Source organism: Ranitomeya variabilis, chromosome 2 (genome assembly GCF_051348905.1).
Source record: "Ranitomeya variabilis isolate aRanVar5 chromosome 2, aRanVar5.hap1, whole genome shotgun sequence".
Lineage (NCBI taxonomy): Eukaryota > Metazoa > Chordata > Amphibia > Anura > Dendrobatidae > Ranitomeya > Ranitomeya variabilis.
This window is the reverse complement of record NC_135233.1, coordinates 196,492,812-196,520,433: the sequence shown is the minus strand read 5'-3', so window position 1 is coordinate 196,520,433 and position 27,622 is coordinate 196,492,812. Positions and strand designations below refer to the sequence as shown.

At 45.7% G+C, this 27,622-nt stretch overlaps 2 protein-coding genes across 4 annotated transcripts in view; one reads left to right on the top strand and one right to left on the bottom strand.

Moving 5' to 3' along the window:
• The window catches only part of LOC143804873 (uncharacterized), a 47,952-nt gene extending 40,628 nt beyond the window's left edge, over nt 1-7,324 (top strand). For both annotated transcript variants that reach the window (XM_077283408.1, XM_077283406.1), the window contains exon 2: nt 4,975-7,324. In XM_077283408.1, the coding sequence (XP_077139523.1) occupies nt 6,019-6,963 (945 nt within the window). In that variant the 5' untranslated portion in view covers nt 4,975-6,018 and the 3' untranslated portion in view covers nt 6,964-7,324. The remainder of the gene's footprint in view (nt 1-4,974) is intronic.
• The window catches only part of LOC143804872 (coagulation factor VIII-like), a 252,139-nt gene that overhangs the window by 72,093 nt on the left and 152,424 nt on the right, over nt 1-27,622 (bottom strand). For both annotated transcript variants that reach the window (XM_077283404.1, XM_077283405.1), the window contains exons 18-19: nt 3,162-3,426; nt 2,157-2,336 (exon numbers count right to left, since the gene is read on the bottom strand). In XM_077283404.1, coding sequence (XP_077139519.1) covers nt 2,157-2,336; nt 3,162-3,426 — 445 coding nt within the window. The remainder of the gene's footprint in view (nt 1-2,156; nt 2,337-3,161; nt 3,427-27,622) is intronic.

The following is a 27,622-nucleotide window of genomic DNA, read 5'->3' as shown; positions in this document are numbered from 1 at the left end:
AGTGACAGTGGTCAGAATTGTAAAAATTGGCACGGTCATTAAGTACCAAATTGGCTCTGTCACTAAGGGGTTAAGTTCACACATTGGTAGGGCATTGAGTTGGTTGGGCATTGTTTACGTTCACACATTGGTAGGGAACTGAGTTGGTCAGGCATTATTTACGTTCACACATTGGTAGGGCATTGAGCTGATTGGGCGTTGTTTATGTTCACACCTTATTAGGGTACTGAGCTGGTCCTGTATTGTTTACTTTCACACATTAGTAGGGCATTGAGTTGGTCTGGCATTGTTTGCGTTCACACATTGGTAGGGCATTGAGTTGTTAAGGTTTTGTTTACTTCAACACATTGGTAGGTCATTGAGTTGGTCGAGCATTGTTTACGTTCACACATTGGTAGGGAATTGAGTTGGTTAGGCATTGTTTACGTTCACACATTGGTAAGGCATTGAGTTGGTCAGCCATTGTGTACATTCACACATTGGTAGGTATTGAGTTGGTTGAGCACTGTTTACATTCACACATTGGTAGGTATTGTCATGCATTGTTTACATTTACACATTGGTAGAGCATTGAGTTTTTAGGGCTTTATATACTTTAACACATTGGTAGGGCATTGAGTTGGTCGAGCATTGTTTACATTCACACATTGGTAATTATTGAGTTGGTCAGGCATTGTTTACATTCACACATAGGTAGGTATTGAGTTAGTCAGGCATTGTGTACATTCACACATTGGTAGGTATTGAGTTAGTCAGGCATTGTGTACATTCACACATTGGTAGGTATTGAGTTGGTCGAGCATTGTTTACATTCATACATTGTGGGCATTGAGTTGGTTGAGCACTGTTTACATTCACACATTGTGGGCATTGAGTTGGTCAGGCATTGTTTACATTCACACATTTGTAGAGCATTGAGTTTTTAGGGCTTTGTATACTTTAACACATTAGTAGGGCATTGAGTTGGTAATTATTGAGTTGGTCAGGCATTGTTTACATTCACACATTGGTAGGGCATTGAGTTGGTCAGGCATTGTTTACATTCACACATAGGTAGGTATTGAGTTGGTCAGGCATTGTTTACATTCACACATTGGTAGGGCATTGAGTTGGTCAGGCATTGTTTACATTCACACATTGGTAGGTATTGAGTTGGTCAGGCATTGTTTACATTCACACATTGGTAGGTATTGAGTTGGTCAGGCATTGTTTACATTCACACATTGGTAGGGCATTGAGTTGTTAGGGCTTTGTCACATATCCCTCATTTAATTATACTGTACTAATACTAACATTGAGGCTCATGCGAGGACACCAAGACATTATGGTTTAAACTTGGGAAAAATCACACAAATAAATGTGTTTCACATCCTGCTGAATCTGCGTTGTTTTCACCAAAAATGTTGGAAAAAATGATAGCGGCGTTTTTGCTGCTTTTTTACACTTACTCATTGCTTTCTATGGCTGAAAAAATGTTGCAAAAACACTGAAAGAAGTGACATGCTGCAGTTTTCAAAAACGCAGCAGTTTTCAAAAACGCAGCAGTTTTCCAATTCAGTCAGGAAGAAAAAACAATGTGTGTGCAGGAGATTTCTTAAATTTCATAGCTTTCAATGGTCCTGTGAAAGCAGCTTTGAATTTGCAGAAACACAACGTGTGAACACTGAACATACCCTAAAGTAGGAACAGAGGCCAATGATTCCAGTGATGCGTCACTTAGAGGGCTGCATGCTGCAGTTTTGATAAAATGCACGTAATTTATTAAGAGGCTCAAGCTACTTATTTAATTTAGTACATCTCTTAACTGTCATGCTCTTCCTGCAGAAAGACTGGAGTAAATTACACCACTTTAGTGGATAACTTCATGAACTTGCCGTGTGGGGGACACTATGCCCTAATCAACCTATGACCATATTGGAGTAGCTGGCCGGGACTCGCGTGTAAATACTAAAAGTCACAATATTTTTGCTCAATGTCCAAGCCCACTATTATTCAAATTGATTATTAATGATATGCAAGACGGTATTAATAATGCTTCTAGAACTAATTTGCTTTTCCAGGATAGGGCTAAATATTACCTGCTTTCATACATGACCATGTTGCTGAGGAATATAACTTTTGGACTTAGAGGGATTGCAAGATGTCTCCGTCCTTACCAGGGTAGAGATTTACAATATTGATAGGATGATCTTTATGACTCCGTTGCGTAAGGATGTTTCCATGAAACTGAACAGAAATAATTTCCTTTCTTCCTATGCTCAGTAGATGCCATCGTACTTTTCTCTCCAAAGCCAGAACCAGACCAGGCAAGGAGTCACCAATAAATCCATTGATAGCTATAATATGAAAATTCCATTAAGAAATGCGTTAATTCGGGTTTTTCCATTTTAGCAACATGAATAAAAAAAGTACACAGGACATAACAAGTAGGGATATTAGGTGTTCCGTTTTAGACAAGATTTCTGGCTGAGTTTTTGTAGGACAAAACAGTCTAAAATATGGATATGTGTCCAAGTCCTCATTGTCTTAAAAGGAGGGAAAATATGTTTCCTAATAGAAACTTATCATATTTTGTTAACTACCTGCCTGTTCTGCCCAGCTTAGATGTCTGCCGGCACAGGGCAGTCACGGACCACTCCGGCCAGCGATTCAGCAGCTTTTGATGATGTCACGTCCACAGAGCAGCGACTTCTCTTCCACTCTGCCCTGTTGATGGGGCTTCTGATATCATTCTGTTTGACAGCTCCCCAGTGCCTAACTGCAGTGAGCTGGCTGTCAACTGTTGACAGAGTAGCCCAGTAGAAGAACTGCCCTGTTGACGTAGAGCAGCTGAATCACCGGCAGGAGCAGTGGGTGACCGCTCTGAGTCAGTGCCAGGTAGAACAGGAAGGTGGTTACCTCTGTTAGCAACTACCTGCCTGTTAGTTTTTAGGCCCATAGTGAAAGAAAATGTAATAGTCCTGGACAACCCCTTTTACAGTTAGCCAGGCCCTATGAGAATCATTTATAAGATGAGGAATGCTACAAAAACAGTAGACGATCACTAATGTCATTGCATTTGTTTGATCACAACTTATTATGTTTTGACGTAGCCTTAACTGGATACATGCAGCAAACGATGATGATCTATGATTATGCTCATTTACCACTGAATAACTTACCATGAAAGTTGTGTTCTGGACTGAAATCCTTAGAAGCATTTCCTATGTTACATGCGGCCGGGCAGGAAGCTGTTATTTTAGAAGTGCATGTCGAAGAGCAATGTTTCTGCCAATTGTCTTTGAAATACCAACTCTCAGACTCAGAAATGTCCATGAATACAAGTGAGAAGTCCTGCATCGATAGCTGAAGAACATTGGATTTCTTTAAGACTTTAGGTCGACAGATAAGCAGAGGTCCAAAGAGTCCGGAGTGGAAGTCTTTGTACTTTGTAAGAAGGAAGGAAGATTAACTGGTTAATAAAACCTAAATAATTTGCTTGTGTTTTATTGGTATGTCATGTACAAAATACATAGTGCTGCAGTGTTTGCATGGGTCTCCTTCCAGCAGCTGACCGGCAGGAGTGCTGAGAGTCGGGTTCCCTTATATTATACACAGGCCATCAATTTTAAAAAGCTAAAAGGACCCCTTTAAGTAAATCTTACATTTTTTATGTCATGTCATTTTAGGTCCAAATTACTGCATTAAGTATACACATACATATGTTATTAGCGAACAAATTCCACCAGGGAATAATGATGCACTCGTGCAAAATTATTTAATATATCAATCTTTATTTAGAAATTTTAAAACAGCATAACCAGGTGCGTGTGTGGAATACAACCTTAAAAATTATAATAAACCTAAGGCACCACACCCCCTGTGCATCCCCACTCAAATACTATCACAAAATAATGATATCATATATATTACTTGTGCCCCTGCACTAAAAGCCTGTCACATATGTGACTCACTATCACCTGTCTCCAATTGAGACTTCATGGTAAGGTTAAGAGTTCTTGTATACTTACTATAAAGTGCAGAGTCCTCAGTAAATTGTGTCCCATGCCTTAAATAATCCCATTTCCCCCATCGCCGCCAATTATGTATAGCGACGTCCCCCCGGATGTGACGTCACTGCCGGAAATGACGCGCGCATCCCCTCGTCAACCACAATGCCACAGAGCATCGGCGTCACACAGCACCGCGCGCATGCGCAGTACTGCGTATAGACGCCGATTGCCCCGGGGAGCCAGTGGAGCCGAGCGGGAGCGCGCGTACTAGCAGTGACGCCCCATCATTCAATCTCCATATATGTAAGATAATTACCGGCAGCAATCTGCTTTTCACACCACATCCAATACAACAATAAGTGCGGCAATACGTCCTCATCATACATGAAACCACAATTATCTTAAATATTTTCCGCAATATGTATACAATGTCATTTTTACATCAATGTCCACACAACATATAATATAGATAATTAACATATTTAGATGCGGTGAGGTATTAACATCAATGCTGCTTTATTTCTTGCTTGGGAGATCACAGAATTGTTTTTGATCCATTCGTCATATAGGGCTTGAGGAGTCAATAAGTATATTAACATAGCCTTGGAAATATCACCCCTCCAAAACCCTACTTCCACTATATCTATTCCTCTCACCCTAAGGAGACTGCCATCACATCCATGAAATAATTTAAAATGGAATAGTTTTTAATGAGGAATAGATATGGTGGAAGTAGGGATTCGGAGAGGTGATATTCCTAAAAGATTGGCCCAGATGGAATCCAGATGGATCTGGACCTTGGGGACTCTATATCCATCTGGACTTAATGAGAATCTAAGCTATGCTCCGTTTCTTTGATCATTTGTCTGTATATATAGATTAGTGAGATTTCAACCTTGAAAAATATTGTTCTTAATTATTTTAATTTTGTTTTTTTATGTGTATTGATTTTAATTTTATATTCCCTTTGTTCTCTTTGCAGTCTTTCCAAGGCTATGTTAATATACTTATTGACTCCTCAAGAGAGTGATTGCCTATGCCAGCAGGAAGCTTCGTCCCACTGAAAGGAACCCCGACAACTACAGTTCCTTTCAACTGGAGTTCCTTGCCATAGTCTAGGCGGTAACGGAGCGCTTCAAGCACTACCTGGAATCAGCGAAGTTAATTATTTACACGGACAATAATCCGCTAACCCACCTTGAAACGGCAAAGCTAGTTGCACTGGAGCAGGGATGGATGGCCCGGATGTCCAACTATGAGTTTACCATCAAGTACTGAGTGGAACATAAGAACGCTAATGCTGATGCGCTGTCCAGAAGGCCCAATTTACCAGATAAGGGAGAAGATCTGGAAGCATTCGAAGAAATCGAGTTACCAGCCTTCACCGCACAGTTGCGGCCCAACGCTCCCAGGGGGGAGGAACAAGCGCTGCATCATGCAGGAGGCCACCTTGAACCCATTTCCCCACCATGAGTGGGCAGAGATGCAGGATAGTGATCCAGCAGTCCACCTAGTAAAGTAGTTACTGACACAAGCTGACCCACACCCTGGTCCAGATGCTCCACAGGATGCGCAGCAGTTGTGGAAGGAAAAGGGCAAACTGTTCATGTATGAGGGTAAGCTGTGTCAGAGGAACATCAACCCACGCACTCATGAACTGGTCTGGCAGATGGTAGTCCCGAAGCGGGATGCGCCAATGGTCTTGGAAGCGTACCGTGATGGAGCAGGACATTTCGGGTGGAAGAAGTTGGAGGTCCTACTTCATGAAAGATTCTACTGGGTGGGCATGAGAAGAGCCAATGAGAAGTGGTGCAGAGAGTGTGGCCCATGCAATTTGTGGAGGAAAGACGGCAACAGCCAGAGAACCCCATTACAGCCAATAATCACCAAACAACCGCTCAAACTGGTAGCCTTGGACCACGTGTAGCTGACCCCAAGCCAGTAAGGCTAAGTCTACGCCCTCACCATAGTGGACCATCACTCAAGGTTCCTGGTAGTCGTGCCTGTTAAAGACCAAACAGCAAAGATGGCAGCCAAATCGTTCCAAGAACACTTTTGTCGACTGCACGGCTACCCTGAACAAGTGCTCACCAACCAAGGCCCAGCCTTTGAAACCAAAGTGTTCCAGAAGCTCTGTAACCTGTATGGCTGCAAGAAAATCAGGAGAACGCCGTACCATCCGCAGACAAATGGCATGTGCGAGAAAATGAACCAGGTGGTAATTGACCTGTTGAAGACCTTGCCCCTGGAAGAGAGAAACTTGTGGCCAGAGAAGTTGCCAGATTTGGTGGATCTATACACCCATATCCCAGTGAACTCCTCCAACTGTACACCCGCCTATCTGATGAGAGAAAGACCTGGCAAGTTTCCTACTGACTTGGACATGGGAGTTCTAATGCCTGAAACAACATCACCAGATGCAGACTGGGATACAGAGCGGCAGCAGCAATACCTCAAAGTGCAAGAGTGCGTGGATCGAAGTTTGTCCCAAGCAAGGCAGAGACAGAAAAAGAGCTACAACCAACAAGCTCCGGCTACTCCTTTAGTACCAGGAGAACAGGTTCTCAAAAGAAAGAGGAGGATGCACAAACTAGATGATCAGTGGGAGGCTGAACCATGCACCGTCATGCCTTCAAACTTTGATAACACCAAGGTGTGCCTCATCAGTAAAGATGGAGGAGAAACCTCAGCAGCAGTGTCGAGAGATCATTTGAAGGTATGCCCTGACCAATTAAGAAACAAAGAAGATGAAGATGCCCCTCAACCCATAGAAGAGGAGGAAGGGAAAATCCATACCGTTCTTGGAGACTTTCCCCAGTCATGGACACAGGTAAACCAAGCCATCGTAGTACCTGTCCTGATCTTTCCCCAACCTACTGCATCTGAAGCAGCAGAGACTCTAGATAGACTCGTCGGCTCAAGCAGCAGATGCCACACCAGCAGCAGATCAAGAGAATCTACCCCCTGCTAGCGGTGAATCTGTCAGACCCATGGTGAATCTAAGAAGTCGCAGACGGCTGCCCAGTTTACCAGTACAATACAGGCCTACAAGTAGCACAGACACTAGTGGGTCCACAACAGCAGCAGCAAACACATCAGACCAGGCTAGGTCATCAGAGGTATCAGTACTGTGTAAATCCACCCGTAGTACCAGAGGTCAGATCCCAGCCCGATATAGGGACTAAAATGTCAATGTGTTAAAAATGTAAATAAGTTAATAATATGTATGATTGCAACCACTAAGCATATGAGTCTACAGAGACTTGCTCTAAGAACTTAAAGATATGCATAATAACCTGTTAAAGGACAAATGGGTCACAGGACTATGTGTGACCAACTGTTGTGAAATTGGATTCTGGGCTCCCCCGGTGGCCACTTGTGGAATTGAACTTGTGTGCATCATCCCCTCTGTTCACCTGCTCCTATCAGGATGTGGGAGTCACTATATAACCTTGCTCCTCTGTCAGTTTCTTGCCGGTCAACAATGTAATCAGAAGCCTTCTGTGCTTGTTCCTGCTACTAGACAACTCCCAGCTAAGTTGGACTTTTGTCCTTGTGTGTTTTTGCATTTTGTTCCTGTTCACAGCTGCTGTTTCGTTACTGTGTCTGGAAAGCTCTTGTGATCGGAAATTGCCACTCTGGTGTTATGAGTTAATGCTAGAGTCTTAAAGGAATTTCTGGATGGTGTTTTGATAGGGTTTTTCTGCTGACCATGAAAGTGTCCTTTCTGTCTTCCTGCTATCTAGAAAGCGGACCTCGATTTTGCTAAACCTATTTTCATACTACGTTTGTCATTTCATCTAAAATCACCGCCAATATATGTGGGGGCCTCTGTCTGCCTTTTGGGAAAATTTCTCTAGAGGTGAGCCAGGACTGTCTTTTCCTCTGCTAGGATTAGGTAGTTCTCCGGCTGGCGCTGGGCATCTAGGGTTAAAAAACGTAGGCATGCTACCCGGCCACTTCTAGTTGTGCGGCAGGTTTAGTTCATGGTCAGTATAGTTTCCATCTTCCAAGAGCTAGTTCTCATATATGCTGGGCTATGTTCTCTCGCCATTGAGAATCATGACAGTTTGACCGGCCCAAAAAAGGGTTAAATTACTGGCTGAGAAAGGAGAGAAAAAAGAAGTCTGCTACAATTTTTTTTTTTTTTTTCCCTCTATTTCTGAGTGTGCTCTTAATTGAATCACTTGCTAGTCTGCCTATACTGCAGCCTTCCTCTCTTTCTCTCCTTCTAATCCTTGAATGGCTCTGTGTTCACCTGTTTCAAATGGATCTTCAGAGTGTAGCTACAGGTTTGAATAATCTCGCCACAAAGGTACAAAATTTGCAAGATTTTGTTGTTCATGCACCTATGTCTGAGCCTAGAATTCCTTTGCCTGAATTCTTCTCGGGGAATAGATCTCACTTTCAAAATTTTAAAAATAATTGCAAATTGTTTTTGTCCCTGAAGTCTCGCTCTGCCGGAGACCCTGCACAGCAGGTCAGGATTGTAATTTCCTTGCTCCGGGGCGACCCTCAAGACTGGGCTTTTGCATTGGCACCAGGGGATCCTGCGTTGCTCAATGTGGATGCGTTTTTTCTGGCCTTGGGGTTGCTTTATGAGGAACCTCATTTAGAGCTTCAGGCGGAAAAGGCCTTGATGTCCTTGTCTCAGGGGCAAGATGAAGCTGAAATATACTGCCAAAAATTCCGCAAATGGTCTGTGCTTACTCAGTGGAATGAGTGCGCCCTGGCGGCGATTTTCAGAGAAGGTCTCTCTGATGCCATTAAGGATGTTATGGTGGGGTTCCCTGTGCCTGCAAGTCTGAATGAGTCCATGACGATGGCTATTCAGATCGATAGGCGTCTGCGGGAGCGCAAACCGGTGCACCATTTGGCGGTGTCTACTGAGAAAACGCCAGAAAATATGCAATGTGATAGAATTCTGTCCAGAAGCGAGCGGCAGAATTTTAGACGAAAAAATGGGTTGTGCTTCTATTGTGGTGATTCAACTCATGTTATATCAGCATGCTTTAAGCGTACTAAGAAGCCTGACAAGTCTGTTTCAATTAGCACTTTACAGTCTAAGTTTATTCTATCTGTGACCCTGATTTGTTCTTTGTCATCTATTACCGCGGACGCCTATGTCGACTCTGGCGCTGCTTTGAGTCTTATGGATTGGTCCTTTGCCAAACGCTGTGGGTATGATTTGGAGCCACTGGAGGCTCCGATACCTCTGAAAGGGATTGACTCCACCCCATTGGCTAGTAATAAACCACAATACTGGACACAAGTGACTATGCGTGTTAATCCGGATCACCAGGAGGTTATTCGCTTTCTGGTGCTGTATAATCTACATGATGTTTTGGTGCTGGGATTGCCATGGCTGCAATCTCATAACCCAGTCCTCGACTGGAGAGCTATGTCTGTGTTAAGCTGGGGATGTAAAGGTACTCATGGGGACGTACCTTTGGTTTCCATTTCATCATCTATTCCCTCTGAGATTCCTGAATTCTTGTCTGACTTTCGTGACGTTTTTGAAGAACCCAAGGTTGGTTCACTACCTCCGCACCGGGAGTGCGATTGTGCCATAGACTTGATTCCGGGTAGTAAATACCCTAAGGGTCGTTTATTTAATCTGTCTGTGCCTGAACACGCTGCTATGCGAGAATATATAAAGGAGTCCTTGGAAAAGGGACATATTCGTCCTTCGTCATCTCCCTTAGGAGCCGGTTTTTTCTTTGTGTCTAAGAAAGACGGCTCTTTGAGGCCGTGTATTGATTATCGACTTTTGAATAAAATCACGGTTAAATATCAATATCCGTTACCACTGCTTACTGATTTGTTTGCTCGTATAAAGGGGGCCAAGTGGTTCTCTAAGATTGATCTCCGTGGGGCGTATAATTTGGTGCGAATCAAGCAGGGGGATGAGTGGAAAACCGCATTTAATACGCCCGAGGGCCATTTTGAGTATTTGGTGATGCCTTTTGGTCTTTCAAATGCCCCTTCAGTCTTCCAGTCCTTTATGCATGACATTTTCCGCGATTATTTGGATAAATTTATGATTGTGTATCTGGATGATATTCTGATTTTTTCGGATGACTGGGACTCTCATGTCCAGCAGGTCAGGAGGGTTTTTCAGGTTTTGCGGTCTAATTCCTTGTGTGTGAAGGGTTCTAAGTGTGTTTTTGGGGTTCAAAAGATTTCTTTCTTGGGATACATTTTTTCCCCCTCTTCCATCGAGATGGATCCTGTCAAGGTTCAGGCTATTGGTGATTGGACGCAACCATCTTCTCTTAAGAGTCTTCAGAAATTTTTGGGCTTTGCTAACTTTTATCGTCGATTTATTGCTGGTTTTTCTGATGTTGTAAAACCATTGACTGATTTGACTAAGAAGGGTGCTGATGTTGCTGATTGGTCCCCTGATGCTGTGGAGGCCTTTCGGGAGCTCAAGCGCCGCTTTTCTTCCGCCCCAGTGTTGCGTCAGCCTGATGTTGCTCTTCCTTTTCAGGTTGAGGTCGACGCTTCTGAAATCGGAGCTGGGGCGGTGTTGTCGCAGAGAAGTTCCGACTGCTCCGTGATGAGACCTTGTGCTTTTTTTTCCCGTAAATTTTCGCCCGCCGAGCGGAATTATGATATTGGGAATCGGGAGCTTTTGGCCATGAAGTGGGCTTTTGAGGAGTGGCGTCACTGGCTTGAGGGGGCCAGACATCAGGTGGTGGTATTGACTGACCACAAGAATTTAATTTACCTTGAGTCTGCCAGGCGCCTGAATCCTAGACAGGCGCGCTGGTCGTTGTTTTTCTCTCGGTTTAATTTTGTGGTGTCGTACCTACCGGGTTCTAAGAATGTTAAGGCGGATGCCCTTTCTAGGAGTTTTGAGCCTGACTCCCCTGGTAATTCTGAGCCCACAGGTATCCTTAAAGATGGAGTGATATTGTCTGCCGTTTCTCCAGACCTGCGGCGGGCCTTGCAGGAGTTTCAGGCGGATAGACCTGATCGTTGCCCACCTGGTAGACTGTTTGTTCCTGATGATTGGACCAGTAGAGTCATCTCTGAGATTCATTCTTCTGCGTTGGCAGGTCATCCTGGAATCTTTGGTACCAGGGATTTGGTGTCAAGGTCCTTCTGGTGGCCTTCCCTGTCACGAGATGTGCGAGGCTTTGTGCAGTCTTGTGACGTTTGTGCTCGGGCCAAGCCTTGTTGTTCTCGGGCTAGTGGATTGTTGTTGCCCTTGCCTATCCCGAAGAGGCCTTGGACGCACATCTCGATGGATTTTATTTCGGATCTGCCTGTTTCTCAGAAGATGTCTGTCATCTGGGTGGTGTGTGACCGTTTCTCTAAGATGGTCCATCTGGTTCCCTTGCCTAAGTTGCCTTCTTCTTCCGAGTTGGTTCCTCTGTTTTTTCAAAATGTTGTTCGTTTGCATGGTATTCCTGAGAATATCGTTTCTGACAGAGGGACCCAATTCGTGTCTAGATTTTGGCGGGCATTCTGTGCTAGGATGGGCATAGATTTGTCTTTTTCGTCTGCTTTCCATCCTCAGACTAATAGCCAGACCGAGCGGACTAATCAGACCTTGGAGACATATTTGAGGTGTTTTGTGTCTGCGGATCAGGATGATTGGGTTGCTTTTTTGCCTTTGGCGGAGTTCGCCCTCAATAATCGGGCCAGCTCTGCCACCTTGGTGTCCCCATTTTTCTGTAATTTGGGGTTTCATCCTCGATTTTCCTCCGGTCAAGTGGAATCTTCGGATTGTCCTGGAGTGGATGCTGTGGTGGAGAGGTTGCATCAGATTTGGGGGCAGGTGGTGGACAATTTGAAGTTGTCCCAGGAGAAGACTCAGCTTTTTGCCAACCGCCGTCGTCGTGTTGGTCCTCGGCTTTGTGTTGGGGACTTGGTGTGGTTGTCTTCTCGTTTTGTCCCTATGAGGGTTTCTTCTCCTAAGTTTAAGCCTCGGTTCATCGGCCCGTACAAGATATTGGAGATTCTTAACCCTGTGTCCTTCCGTTTGGACCTCCCTGCATCCTTTTCGATTCATAATGTTTTTCATCGGTCATTGTTGCGCAGGTATGAGGTACCGGTTGTGCCTTCCGTTGAGCCTCCTGCTCCGGTGTTGGTTGAGGGTGAGTTGGAGTACGTTGTGGAAAAGATCTTAGACTCTCGTGTTTCCAGACGGAGACTCCAGTATCTGGTCAAATGGAAGGGATACGGTCAGGAGGATAATTCTTGGGTCACTGCCTCTGATGTTCATGCCTCCGATCTTGTCCGTGCCTTTCATAGGGCTCATCCTGATCGCCCTGGTGGTTCTGGTGAGGGTTCGGTGCCCCCTCCTTGAGGGGGGGGGGTACTGTTGTGAAATTGGATTCTGGGCTCCCCCGGTGGCCACTTGTGGAATTGAACTTGTGTGCATCATCCCCTCTGTTCACCTGCTCCTATCAGGATGTGGGAGTCGCTATATAACCTTGCTCCTCTGTCAGTTTCTTGCCGGTCAACAATGTAATCAGAAGCCTTCTGTGCTTGTTCCTGCTACTAGACAACTCCCAGCTAAGTTGGACTTTTGTCCTTGTGTGTTTTTGCATTTTGTTCCTGTTCACAGCTGCTGTTTCGTTACTGTGTCTGGATAGCTCTTGTGATCGGAAATTGCCACTCTGGTGTTATGAGTTAATGCTAGAGTCTTAAAGGAATTTCTGGATGGTGTTTTGATAGGGTTTTTCTGCTGACCATGAAAGTGTCCTTTCTGTCTTCCTGCTATCTAGAAAGCGGACCTCGATTTTGCTAAACCTATTTTCATACTACGTTTGTCATTTCATCTAAAATCACCGCCAATATATGTGGGGGCCTCTGTCTGCCTTTTGGGAAAATTTCTCTAGAGGTGAGCCAGGACTGTCTTTTCCTCTGCTAGGATTAGGTAGTTCTCCGGCTGGCGCTGGGCATCTAGGGTTAAAAAACGTAGGCATGCTACCCGGCCACTTCTAGTTGTGTGGCAGGTTTAGTTCATGGTCAGTATAGTTTCCATCTTCCAAGAGCTAGTTCTCATATATGCTGGGCTATGTTCTCTCGCCATTGAGAATCATGACAACCAACACTTTATTTGTATATAATTACCCCGATTTGACCTAGAAAATAAACCACCTACATGGCCGAAAACCAGGCCCACCGACAGACTGCCCTGTAGCCACGCCCAGGGACAATACATAAAGTGGGTTAAGGCGGTTCCCACCAACTCCAGGAACATGGATAAAAACAATTCCTGGACGTCAGCATAAGGACAAGGCACAAGCATTCAACACCTTTCTTACTCCAGACCAGAAGGGGGAGCTCTAAACGCTGTTTCAGGTGAGCTTCCCTGATAACTTCTGGTCTGGAGGCAGTGTTAGTCAGTCAGTCAGAACAAGTCTGAGGAAGAGAAAGCAAGTGAGGAGAGCCTGGGATTGGAGCCGCGACTGAGCTCACCCCAGGACTGAGCACCAAAGATTGGACACTGGAGTCCGTGGTTGTTAGGGAATTGAAGGCCCATCAACCAGCACAGAGAATAAATTAAAATATAACCTTTATTTATTAATATTAAAATGCTACCTTATAAAAGAAAGTGACCAAGTGCAATTTAAAATCTCACTTATCCACTATACATCCAAACGGACCAAAACAACATAGGGATATTAGTGTCTCTTCTTAAAGAGTCCCTATATAATGTTAACTGTGACCAATTCCAATTCTGATCAACATTTAGATTAGATACCAAATCATATATTTATAGACCGTAACTTTATGCCGATAATCCTGACAACATACACGATGTTCGATCTACACAGCACAAATACAGTCTTTACGTGGACTTGTTTGCTTGGCTCTAAGTATTCATTTCCACACTGATTATAGAAAAAATGGAGAGATCTCACCCAACAGCAACGCAGGTACCGACCGTCACATCTCCATTTCCGGACAGCCAGGCTCCATCCAAGGGAGTGGGGTACTCTTACCCTATTAAGCCCTGTAAAGGCTATTACGGTCCTAACCCCATAAACTCCCGCCCTTACAAGGGCAGTCCACAGCTGACCCTTAATATAATAGCCCTATTAGTCCCTGTGCATCCCTATGGGATGGGATGCACAGGGACTAATAGGGCTATTATTGTTTATTGTTTATTATTATTAAAGACTGTATTTGTGCTGTGTAGATCGAACATCGTGTATGTTGTCAGGATCATTGGCATAAAGTTACAGTCTAAAATTATATGATTTGGTATCTAATCTAAATGTTGATCAGAATTGGAATTGGTCACAGTTAACATTATATAGGGACTCTTTAAGAAGAGATACTAATCTCCCTATGTTGTTTTGGTCCGTTTGGACGTATAGTGGATAAGTGAGATTTTAAATTGGTCACTTTCTTTGATAAGGTAGTATTTTAATATTAATAAATAAAAGTTATATTTTAAGTTATTCTCTGTGCTGGTTGATAGTTAAAGGAGAGAGAATTTGGGCGTTGACCCTGTTTTTTGCTGGTTATTAGAATTGAAGGCCCAGCAACTAAAACCGGAGGACCGGAGATTGCAGGTCTCCTGGTCCCATCTGACAACTGAAGACACAGCAGCAGATCAGAGCCGGAAGCACCAGGAGGGAGTGACACCTGAACAGGTTCAAGCTGCCTGCCATGCGGGTAGTGTACCATTTAATGGACAGACAGTAAGAGGGACTTGAATAGAGCATAAAGCATCAGGAACACAGAGAACAGCGCAGTAGGAAGGCTTCCATCCCCACCTGGCTAGGGGAATTCCGAATTGCTTCCAGGCTGCCCGGCTCTCCAACACCACCTGTTACCTGTGCACCAGACTGCACCTTTGACCAGGAATTAAAGGTGGAGAAAACTACAGCCCTTGTGTCCTCTACTCCTTTTCCCACACCCTCAGTCCAGCACCTCAACGTCCACTATCCCCCATAAACTGTACCGGTAGCCCTGGGGCCCTGCTCTGCCTGTAGAGAGCAGAACCATCCCATCTGCATCATCATCGGCCCCAGCGGACTCCCTAAGCAGTGTTGATCATTTATAGACGAATACCAAAGGTGGCGTCATGAACAATCCCCGACAAACATTCCCTCATCCCTTTTATTGCGCACCCAGGGCCATGGACCGGGTCACCGCTGCCGTGACCACCCCTTTAAGAGCCGTGCGACCCGGTTCCGAGTGCCCCATGGCCCTAGCGGGTGTTGCACAAGTGACCTGTCAGACGCAGGAGGAAGGTGGTGGGTGGAGAATAGGGAGGGAGGGCAGGAGAGCTGCAAGTGACCTGTCAGACACAGGAGGAAGGTGGCGGGTGGAGAATAGGGAGGGGGAGCAGGAGAGCTGCAAATGACCTGTGAGATACAAGAGTAAGGCTACTTTCACACATCATTTTTTTTCCTTCAGGCACAATCTGGCCAATTTTTAAAAACTGGATCCGTCGCCAATAGTGAAAAACTGATGCGACGGATCCAGCTGTTGTTTTTGTTTTTTCACATGGGTATTCAGTGACTTCCTGTTACGGAGAAAGAGAGAGAGAGATCAGAATTGAAAAATGCATGATTTCTGTAAAAAACTGGATCCAGCCACCGGATTCGGCCATATCTACCTGCATTTCATACGTTTTTGCCCGGATCCTCTGGACGTTTTCTCCGTCCACCGGAAAACTAATTTTTGACGGATTCAGCAAAAAACGGATGAAACATTAGAACATCAGGCGCAATCCTGTGCTAATACAACTCTATGAGAAAAAAACGGATCCAGCGGAAACAAAACCAGAAGAGTTTTTTTCTAAACTCGCCGGATTGTGCCTGACGGCAAAACCCTGATGTGTGAAAGTAGCCTAAGGTGACAAACAGAGAGTAGGGAGGGATGACAGGAGAGCTGCAAGTGACTGTCAGACACATTAGGTAGATGATGCTGCAAGTGCAATGTCCCACTCCAAAGCACTTTAAGCTAATTTGCTTGTGATTTTAAGCCTGGATTTTTCCGAAATGATAAAAGGAATTTCTATAATCAAGGTAAGGATTTAACCAGCATTAAGCTCTTGTACATGCATCCTATTAGCTTGATGTATAACATCCTCATGATGTGTTCGCTGTAAGTACTCTGTATGCACATAGATCTAAAGGTGAAGAACTTGGGTAACTGCAGCCACCAGAGTAGCGTGTCGGCTAGCAAGTGCAGAGCTTGGTTTTTGGCTGTTATCAGGCACAATCTCATCAACACATTTGAGAAACCAAAACGAAGATGGAGGAGATGCTTAGAAGGCTGTCTAAGTACTGTTCACTCAGTGTCCATATTACATGACCATCGTGGGGAGGTTCCTACTTGCACCTGCCAAGTCCCTATATCTTGTTTCTTCTCACTTTACAGTCATGGTTCGGATGTTCTCTATTCATCTTCTTTGGTGACTGACTCAACAGTGATTTGCCAATAATTATAGTGCATTATGCAGACGAATTCTCCCATAAATCTGCACCATCATTACAGAAGGCTCTAAGTGATGCATGAAAGCTAAATCCTGAACCATGAGACCCTCTGGTGAAAACGTGTTGGTTTTTCTGACAGAGCTGTCCTGTCTACATTTATGGTCCCAAAATAAATTTTAAGAGTCTAGTTCACTCACAGAGAGCCAGATAACAAGCTGTGATGGAAATATATATTATATAGATCTCACTTGCGTATATACTCCTATATAATTATACACTCACCGGCCACTTTATTAGGTACACCATGCTAGTAACGGGTTGGACCCCTTTTGCCTTCAGAACTGCCTCAATTCTTCGTGGCATAGATTCAACAAGGTGCTGGAAGCATTCCTCAGAGATTTTGGTCCATATTGACATGATGGCATCACACAGTTGCCGCAGATTTGTCGGCTGCACATCCCAAAGATGCTCCATACAAGGCAGGATGGAGCCATGCTTTCATGTTGTTTACGCCAAATTCTGACCCTACCATCCGAATGTCGCAGCAGAAATCGAGACTCATCAGACCAAGCAACGTTTTTCCAATCTTCTACTGTCCAATTTCGATGAGCTTGTACAAATTGTAGCCTCAGTTTCCTGTTCTTAGCTGAAAGGAGTGGTACCCGGTGTGGTCTTCTGCTGCTGTAGCCCATCTGCCTCAAAGTTCGACGCACTGTGCGTTCAGAGATGCTCTTAGGCCTACCTTGGTTGTAACGGGTGGCGATTTGAGTCACTGTTGCCTTTCTATCAGCTCGAACCAGTCTGCCCATTCTCCTCTGACCTCTGGCATCAACAAGGCATTTCCGCCCACAGAACTGCCGCTCACTGGATTTTTTTTCTTTTTCGGACCATTCTCTGTAAACCCTAGAGATGGTTGTGCGTGAAAATCCCAGTAGATCAGCAGTTTCTGAAATACTCAGACCAGCCCTTCTGGCACCAACAACCATGCCACGTTCAAAGGCACTCAAATCACCTTTCTTCCCCATACTGATGCTCGGTTTGAACTTCAGGAGATTGTCTTGACCATGTCTACATGCCTAAATGCACTGAGTTGCCGCCATGTGATTGGCTGATTAGAAATTAAGTGTTAACAAGAAGTTGGACAGGTGTACCTAATAAAGTGGCCAGTGAGTGTATATACTCATGTATACTCATATATCCACAGCTAATATATACGCTATAATCAATTGCTTAAAATGGCTGACATAACCTGATATAAGCCAGAAAGACTGTTTGGGGCTTTCCAGAGAAAAGCGGAACAGTACCAGATGTACTAAATGGTGATCAGATGTCTCAACTTTGTCCTAGATGCAGAAAGATGCAGGCAGCGACATTTTAGTTGCTTAATCAGCATTCATATGTGCAATAATCACAATATTCCATATATATTTAGATAACCAATAACAGAGGAGCTAGACAATATGGTAATTAACTAGCCACCTCCTTTCTATATGCAATTATAAAACCATGTATGCACAATAAATCATCAGTATTGGTGGAATGTTATTGTCACAATGGTGTGCAGTCTCATTCTTGATGAGCGCTCAAAATACTCAGTCTAATTGGGAACGGCCCCAGCACACACAGGGATAGATTTATCCAAACCAAATTTCCATAACATCTGGTGCCTGCATGCGGGGCAATGGACGAAATGCATGGGGACCCTGCTGACCGGAGAGATGGAGGTGTTGGCCACGGCCTTGGTTCACGGGACGGAGACTGCACGGCTCCATAAGTAAGGTAAGAAAATGTTATCATCTTACCTGAAAGTCCCCTGTGCCCAGTCCGGGTCTATACCTCCTGCCGGTCAGGTGAGGTCACCACCGCATTCTCAGGTAGTGTAAAAAGTCCAAGCCCGTATCCAAACCCTGGGATATAAGTCAAGGTGTCTGCTGTGTGCCATGCATGTGTTCCATGTTTGTGTAGATCCGGGAGACAGTTGGATTGTTTGTGGTGGCTGGGTAACAGACGGCAGGAGGTCAAATTTCTTGATAAGTTATTGCAGGATTCCCATGCATAGGAGGGACAGGTAGTCCCGGGACAGGTAGTCCCAGGCTCCAGGCTCGGGTAGTGATAACTTAGAGGGCTACTGCAGATTCCCGTAGCGGCGGCGAGCCAGTTAGGACAACCGGACTGGAGTGGTAGGATCCCCGCTTGTTGTGCTTGTCACTCAGGCGGCCCGGGCACAGGTGTGCCCAGTGCGATTAGCAGTAGTCTGTTCCCAGAGCAACTTGCACGTGTCACAGAATAATAAAGAGGGCATCGGTTTCTCCCAGACATCTGTATCTGTTTTTGTTCATGTCATGTACTGTTGCTTTAAGTGCATACAGTTGTAAAGGGAAGTTTTTTTTCTTTTCCGCACTTCCCCTTCTGCTGTTACAAAGATATATCCATTGTAAATCGCACGGTCACATCTGTTTTTTGCTGTTTTCTGTTTCTACATTCTGAGATAAGTGCTAGCTACAGTGTAGCAATTTTTGAAGAAGTGAAACTAAGTGGTATCAATTATTTTTGCTGTGAGCTACTTGTTTTTAGATATGTGATTTTAGTGACTTTGGATACAGCAGCATAAGAAAGGGGAAGTGTGTGTGTCTGACTGCATTTGAGCACAGACAAAGTGTTAAAAAAGCCGTTTTAACTTTTTACCCTTTGAAGTTTTTCCTTCTGTATCAAAATTTTAAGTTTTTTGTTTTTGTACCAAGTTTTTGACGGTTTTCTTTTCCTTTTATATCAACTTCTTGTACCAACTTTTTGAAAGTTTTTCTTTTCTTTTTTGTTTTTATATCAATCTTTTTGGAGTTTTTGTTGTTGTTTTTACCATTTTTTGTTTGTTTTTGTTTTTGCCATGGGAAATAAAGTGGCCAAGCAACAGGAGGGTTTTTTACTCCCTGATGAGAAAATGGCCCCCCAGATAGTGGAGGAAAATAAGGGAAGTTAGCTGATGTTAAATTGCTGAATACTAATTCATGGTAAAAAGTAGCAGCAGAGCTTACATCGTTTAGGTGGTACTGAAAGATATGTGAGCAAACCAGGAAGTGATTTTTATGTGTATAAGATAAAGAAAAGGTATTAAGCCATCAGCGACTCCCCATACGGGGACGGGAGATATTGGACATGTGCAGTCTGCTCTCAACAGAATCCATGGTATAGGGAGTTTTTGCACAGTATGTGGCGCGCCCCGTCCCTCCCTACAGGGAGAAGGTATCATTGTTCCAACCATGCCCTCTCAGACTGCACAGAGGGGGGGAATTCTCTTCTCTATCCTCCTCTTTCTCTGTCACTCTTTCTCTCCTCCTTCTTCACTCTCTCTCTCTCCTTTCCTCTCCTTCTCCACACCTCTTTCCTCCTTCACTCACCCTTTTTCTCTCCTCCTTCTTCACTCCCCCACCACACGTATCTCCTCCTGCTCTTCCTTCTCCACACCCATCTCCACACCTCCTATCTCCTCCTCTTCTCTCTTCTCCACACCTCTCTTTCTGCACCACACCTCTCTCCTCCTCTTCTTTCTTCTCTGCCATAGCTATCTCCTTTTTTTACACACCCTTCTTCTTCTTCTTCTTTGTTGCCGGCTGGGCCAACGCCCAATTCAACTAGTGTGGAGCCTCTGTATTCAGTGCTTACAGGCACAGTCCAGCCATTACCAGCTGTGATATCGGGGAAAGAAGGTGAAAATCCCCCTACACACAATGCAGTAGGCAACCCCCAGACACATCAGGCAGCAGACAGCTCAGCCCTGGGTGCAGAGGGGGGAGGACTGACACCACCATCTGCTGATAATGTACAACTTCAGCACCGGTCAGAGCTGCCTACACTCACATCAACGTAGAACTATAAGCCTATGCTTCAGCAAGGGGGGAGACATCCTCACACAAAAATGCAACCTCTAAGTCCAAAAATCAGCCAGTGTATGACCCCAGTACACACTATCACAACTATTCCTCTGATGAAGATGAAGAGGGAACATCATACATGCTGCCCATTACTAGGAAAAGAAACCCACAGGCACCAAGAATGCAGGGGCAGATAGAAGCACCACCATTACACTATGTACACTTCACCCCAAGTCAGGTGACCAGCATTCTCAACAATCTTCCAGACCCAGAGATGCACCCCATGCCATTTTACTGAAGAATGTAGCAGAACAAGCGAACATATGCAGCCACCTGGCAATGATCTCTGGGCCATAAATGGAAATAAAAGCAGGTAATGCACTCTGGCCAATCATAAAGGAACAATTCAAACTTCCAGCAGAATTAGATGTACACGCTTGGGAGTCAGGGCCACAGCTAATTGAACAGTTCAGAGAGTGGGCTAAAGGCAGATTGGCAGGACAAGCCCTCAGCTTACATGACATGAGCCAAGACAAGACAGAGTCTGTAAAGAAGTTTCATGGCAGAGTAATGTAAGTATTCCAAGACTTGGGCTTCACCATTCATGACCAGATACACAGGCAAATGTTGGCACAGGCCTTTATGCATGGACTAAGACAGCCAATCAGGAAACCACTGATAGTGGCTAGGCCTGAGTACAGGTCAATAGCGATGGACTGACCCAGCAAAACGGGTCATGTGCGCCTAAGAGACTGTTTATTGCCAATTGCCGCCAAAACTGCTGCCATTATAGTGCCACGAAAAGCGCGAGGGAAGAAGAGGCGTATCTTCGTGGGTGGAGCCAGCTGGAAAGAGCACAAAGAAGGAAATGGGTGCCACGGTGCTGAGAACGCCGGAAGGGGAGCCAGAAGTGAAGACGCTGCAAAGTGCCGAGCGACACACCGGAAGAACCGCTGCAGACTCCGGAGAGGAGACACCGACCTCAATAAGGTTAGCAAAGGGGAGAAGCTATGTCAGACCAGGGGGAAGAAGTGGTGGCAGATGCAGCTGCAGCTCCTGTAATGCCCCAAGACCTCGGGTTGGATGCAGCCGCCGGTCTCATGGCACCCCCGGGCCTCGCCACAGACATACCTGCAGGCCCCATCTTACCACCAGGCCCCGCAGGGCCCGCAGCTTCAATCAGCAGGTCGGACCCCGCTGCCGCTACAGTGCCCATCATGCCATTGTCCACAGTAGCCAAAGGGATTGAGTCCCTACCAGGAGTGCAGAAGACGGCCCCTCTCATGGTGACCACTGACCTGGAAGCGCAACCATCCTACAAAGACAGAAGAAGTGTCAAGTGTTACAACTGTGGCAAGTTCGGCCATTTCCGGAACCAGTGCAGAGCACCCATGCAACCCAAGAGTTGGTCCAGAGAAACAGGTCAAGGAAGAAGTACCCCGTCCATAGGACAGGGGCAAGCCGGGTCCGCAAGACACTACGCTCCTGACATGTAAAACCCCATCTGCAGGACCAATACCTCAAATTACCCTGAAAGTGGATGGCGTTGTCAGATCTTTTTTTCTGCACACCGGTGCAGCCAGAAGTGTGATGAGACATGTGGAACTCCCCGATCTCACCTGCCTATCAGAATCCTCTGTGTCTTGCATGGGCATTGATGGTCAAGTTAGACATTCTCAGCTTACAAAGCCTCTGAACATGTGCACTCAGCCAGGACACTCTATCCTGTCCCAGTTTGTGGTGTAAGGGACCTGCCACTCAATCTGCTGGGAGCGGACCTACTGCAGAAGCTGAAGGTGACCACAGTGTTCCAGGAAGATGGGATCGTGACACTTTCTTCATCCCTGACCCAAGAAGAATCATGCTGGCGGCCCTACAAGAACCTCAAACAACCGACGGAGGCCTACCCAAGGAGGTACTGGACGTAGTACCAGAAAGTCTATGGTCTAAGGGACCCCAGGACATGGGAAAACCTCAAGTTGCCCCGGTACGGGTGTCACTCAAGCCAGGTACCCCGTACCCTCGTAGGGCCCAGTATCCCCTGTCCATCGCCTAGAGTCAAGCTGTCTCTAACCAACTAAAGGTCTACCTGGAAATAGGAATCATTGTTCCTTGCACATTGCCTTGCAATACCCCGCTTTTCCTGGTGAAGAAAAAGAATGTAAAAGGAGATCCAGCCAAGTTCAGAATGGCACATGACCTGAGAGCTGTGAATGACGCCATGTTGTTTGAAACTCCAATTGTGCCGAATCCACACACTCTGCTCTCAAATGTGCCTGCCACAGCAAAAGTGTTCACAGTGACCGACCTGGCTAATGTTTTCTTCAGTGTTCCCCTTCATCTGGATGACCAGTACCTGTTTGCCTTAACGCACAAGGGGGCACAGTACACATGGACAGTGATGCCACAGCGGGCCCAGAACAGCCCTTCACAGTTCACCAAAGCAATGTCCACAGTCCTCGCCAACTGGGTCACAGAACATGCAGAAGTAACCATGCTACAATACGTGGACGATCTACTCCTTTGTACAGTTGACTTTGACACGTGTAAAGCCCATTTCTGGTCTCTCCAACTCTACCTGGCAGAGCAGCACTGCAAGGTCTCAAAGAACAAAGTCCAGTGGTGTCTGAAGCGAGTTATGTTCCAGGGACACTGTATTGCTCACCAGATGAAACACCTGACAGATGACCGGAAGACCACAGTGGAGAAGATGGTTCCTCCAAAAACTCCAAAGGCGCTACAGGCCTTCCTTGGTCTAGTTTTGTATTGCAGAGCCTGGATCCCTGATGCCCCAGTCCTAATGCAGCCTCTGTATGATTGCGTCAACGTAACCCCGTTCCTCCTGACAGATGCACCCTTCAGCTCGTTCAAGAAGTTAAAAGACTGTAGTCTCAGCGCCAGCACTAGGCCTACCTGACTACAAGAAGCCATTCCGTCTCTACCTGATGGAAAAAGAACGCCTTGCTACTGGAGTCCTGACGCAGCTTCAGGGGGGAAAGCAGAGACCTTTAGGCTACTTTTCTGTTCACCTGGATCCAGTTGCAAGGGGAGCCCCCTCCTGCATGAGAGCAGCATTTGCAGCACACGCCCTCCTGGACAAGACTGCTGACATCATTCTTGGATATCCATTGGAAATCCTGGCTCCGCATGACATCTCAGCAATCCTCAACCAAACTCAGCCAAAACATCTCTCCACCACCAGGCATCTTCGCCTCCAGTGCTCTCTACTCCTGCCTGACAATGTCACCATCTCCAGATGCACAGTCCTCAACCCGTCCACTCTACTCCCACTCCCAAGGGGGGATACAGATATGGACCCTCAGATCAAAATTCTGATCAAAATCTGCATGATACCTTCCGCAGGGATCTGGATTTGCTCTGGACGGATGACCATGATTGCTTCAGCATCATGCAACAGGAAACAGCAGGACTACCCAAGGTGGCAGAAGAGCCACTGACCAACCCAGAATTGATCCTCTAAGTGGATGGCTCCAGATTTGCATATGATGAAGGAAGATTCCACACGGGATGTACAGTGATCAGCAATCAAGAAATCCTGTGGTCCAGAAGTCTGCCGTCTAGCCTGTCAGCCCAGGAAGCAGAATTGATAGTGCTGATGAAGGCCTGCCAGATTGCAGAAGGCAAAACTGAGAACATATACACCGATTCAAGGTACTCGCATGGCATAGCACACAACTTTGGACCCATCTGGGCTGCAAGGGACTTCATCACAGCAAGCGGAACAACCGTGAAGCATCATGGAGCCATCAAGGACCTGCTGGACGCACTCCAACTTCCAAAAATGGTGGCAGTACTAAAGGTCAAAGCACACGGAAAACTGAACACAGTAGAGGCATGGGGCAATAACATGGCGGATATGGCAGCCAAAGAAGCAGCCAAAGGAAGACAATATGGAGAAGTGGGAGAGGTCGTAGAGCCGGACGGCTACTACACGACAACTGAAGACAAGAAACCTGACCAGATGACATCCTGGGATCTGCTCAAAAAGCTACAAGAGCAAGCCCCAAAGGACAAGAAGGAATGCTGGATGCGGAAGGGAGCAACACATAAAGAAGGAAGGGTATATGCAATGGACTACAAACCCTGTTTACCCCGAAGCATGTACCCTATGGTGGTCCAGTGGGCACATGGGCCCACACACAGATCAAAGACACAGATGAATGATCTGATTGGTGCTTACTGGTTCGCTCCAGGGATCTCCACCCTAACAGCCAAGTTCACTAGCAGCTGTTTGACCTGTGGCAAATGCAACCCTGGAAGAATGGAGAAAGTTCCCACACATCATCTTGCCAGACCACTGTACCCCTTCCAGAGGATCCAGATAGACCACATCCAGACGTCGCCAAGTGGGGGTTTCGAATATGCCCTTGTGGTCGTGGACGTGTTCTCAGGATGGCCAGAAGTTTACCCAGTGAGGAACCAGTCAGCAAAGACTACTGCAAATAAGCTACTCTCAGAGATAGTATGCAGATATCGGGTGTTGTGAACTCTGTTTTCGGGCTCCCTCTTGTGGTCACAGGTGGTATTGTGTGAGTTTTGTTTTTGGGCTCCCCCTGGTGGCTTTGTTTGTTATCCTGCGGATCTGTGGCTGGATCAGCTGCCTTGTTATGCACTAGGGAGTTTCCTATTTAGCTCTGCATCACCTTCACTTGTTGCCAGCTGTCGATGTATTCAGTGCTATTCTGATCTCCCCTGATTATCTTCGTTTTCAGTCTCTTCTGGAGAAGCTAAGTTTCTGTTTGATTATTTTTTGCTCATCAGTCTGCAATATGATTTCAGTGTATGATGAGTTTAGTCCAGCTTGCTAATTTGTGAGTTCTCTCTGCTGGTAAGCTCTGGGGTACGGAGTTGCTTCCCCCGCACCGTTAGTTGGTGCGGGGGCTCGAGCAATCTCTGCGTGGATATTTTGCTTAGGGTTTTCTATTGACCGCACAGCTCCCTTCCTATTTTCTGCTATCTAGTGTTAGCGGGCCTCATTTGCTAAATCTATTTCATCTCTGCGTTTGTGCTTTCCCCTTAACTCACCGTTAATATTTGTGGGGGGCTTTTCTATATCTTTGGGGTCATTTCTCTGAGGCAAGTAAGGACTTTACTTTCCCTCTAGGAATAGGTAGTTTCTCAGGCCGTGAAGAGACGTCTAGGATTTCCAGGTAACGTTCCACGGCTGCCTATAGTTGTTTGCGGATAGGATCAGGTTGCGGTCAATCCAGATACCACTTCCCCAGGGCTGGTCGTCGGTTTAGTTACTTAGCTAGTCAAACTTGCGATCCTTGCCACTAGGATCATAACAGTACAGCCGGCCCATAAAGTGTTAATTGCATGGCAGAAGCAGGAGAAGAGAAGCCTTGAGGAATTTTTTTTTTTTGCTGCTGTGTGTCTAGCTTCTCTCCTCCTCTTAATCTTGGTGTGGCTCTGAGTTCAGCTGCTGACATGGATATCCAGAGTTTGGCCTCCAGTGTAGATCAGCTTGCTGCAAGGGTACAAAGTATTCAGGATTTTGTTGTTCACAGTCCTATGTCAGAGCCTAGAATACCTATTCCGGAGTTGTTTTCTGGAGATAGATCTAGGTTCCTGAATTTTAAGAACAATTGCAAATTGTTTCTTTCTTTGAAACCTCGTTCCTCTGGTGATTCCGTTCAGCAAGTTAAGATTATTATTTCTTTCTTGCGCGGCGACCCTCAAGATTGGGCCTTCGCATTGGCGCCAGGGGATCCTGCATTGCTCAGTGTGGATGCGTTTTTTCTGGCCCTTGGATTGCTCTATGAGGAACCTAATCTTGAGAACCAGGCTGAAAAAGCTTTGTTGGCCCTCTCTCAGGGGCAAGATGAAGCAGAGGTGTATTGCCAGAAATTTCGGAAACGGTCGGTGCTTACTCAATGGAATGAGTGTGCCCTGGCTGCAAATTTCAGAAAGGGTCTTTCTGAAGCCATTAAGAATGTCATGGTGGGGTTCCCTACGCCTGCAGGTCTGAATGAGTCAATGACTCTGGCCATTCAGATTGATCGGCGTTTGCGGGAGCGCAAACCTGCGCACCATTTGGCGGTGTCTTCTGAACAGACACCTGAGTCTATGCAATGTGATAGAATTCTGACCAGAAGTGAACGGCAAAATTATAGACGGCAAAATGGGTTGTGCTTTTACTGTGGTGACTCAGCTCATGTTAACTCAGCATGCTCTAAGCGCACAAAAAAGATTGATAAATCTGTCACCATCGGTACTTTACAGCCTAAGTTCATTTTGTCTGTTACCCTGATTTGTTCCCTGTCATCTTACCCGGTTATGGCTTTTGTAGATTCAGGTGCTGCCCTGAGCCTGATGGATTTGTCATTTGCCCGGCGCTGTGGTTTTGTTTTGGAGCCTTTAAAATTCCCTAATCCACTAAGGGGTATTGATGCTACACCATTGGCTATGAATAAACCTCAGTACTGGACGCAAGTGACCATGTGCATGACTCCTGTTCATCAGGAGGTGATTCGCTTTCTTGTTCTGCATAATTTGCATGATGTTGTCGTGTTGGGTCTGCCATGGTTGCAGACTCATAATCCAGTCCTGGATTGGAAAGCAATGTCTGTGTCAAGTTGGGGTTGCCAGGGAATTCATGGCGACGCTCCTGTGGTGTCAATTGCTTCATCCACTCCTTCTGAAGTCCCTGCGTTTTTGTCGGACTACCAGGATGTATTTGATGAGCCCAAACTCAGTTCTCTACCTCCTCATAGGGATTGTGATTGTGCTATAAATTTGATTCCTGGTAGTAAGTTTCCTAAGGGACGACTTTTCAATTTGTCAGTGCCGGAGCATGCTGCTATGCGGAGTTATATAAAGGAGTCTTTGGAGAAAGGACTTATTCGCCCCTCCTCCTCCCCTCTGGGTGCGGGATTCTTTTTTGTGGCTAAGAAGGATGGTTCCCTGAGACCTTGTATTGATTATCGCCTTCTAAATAAAATCATGGTCAAATTTCAGTATCCCTTGCCATTGTTATCTGATCTGTTTGCTCGCATTAGGGGGTCTAGTTGGTTCACCAAGATAGATCTTCGTGGTGCGTATAACCTTGTGCGTATTAAGCAGGGTGATGAATGGAAAACTGCATTTAATACGCCCGAAGGCCATTTCGAGTACTTGGTGATGCCTTTTGGACTTTCTAACGCTCCTTCTGTCTTTCAGTCCTTCATGCACGACATCTTCCGCGAGTATCTGGATAAATTTATGATTGTGTATCTGGATGATATTCTGGTTTTTTCTGATGATTGGGAGTCCCATGTTAAGCAGGTCAGGATGGTGTTTCAGGTCCTGCGTGCCAATGCTTTATTTGTGAAGGGCTCAAAATGTA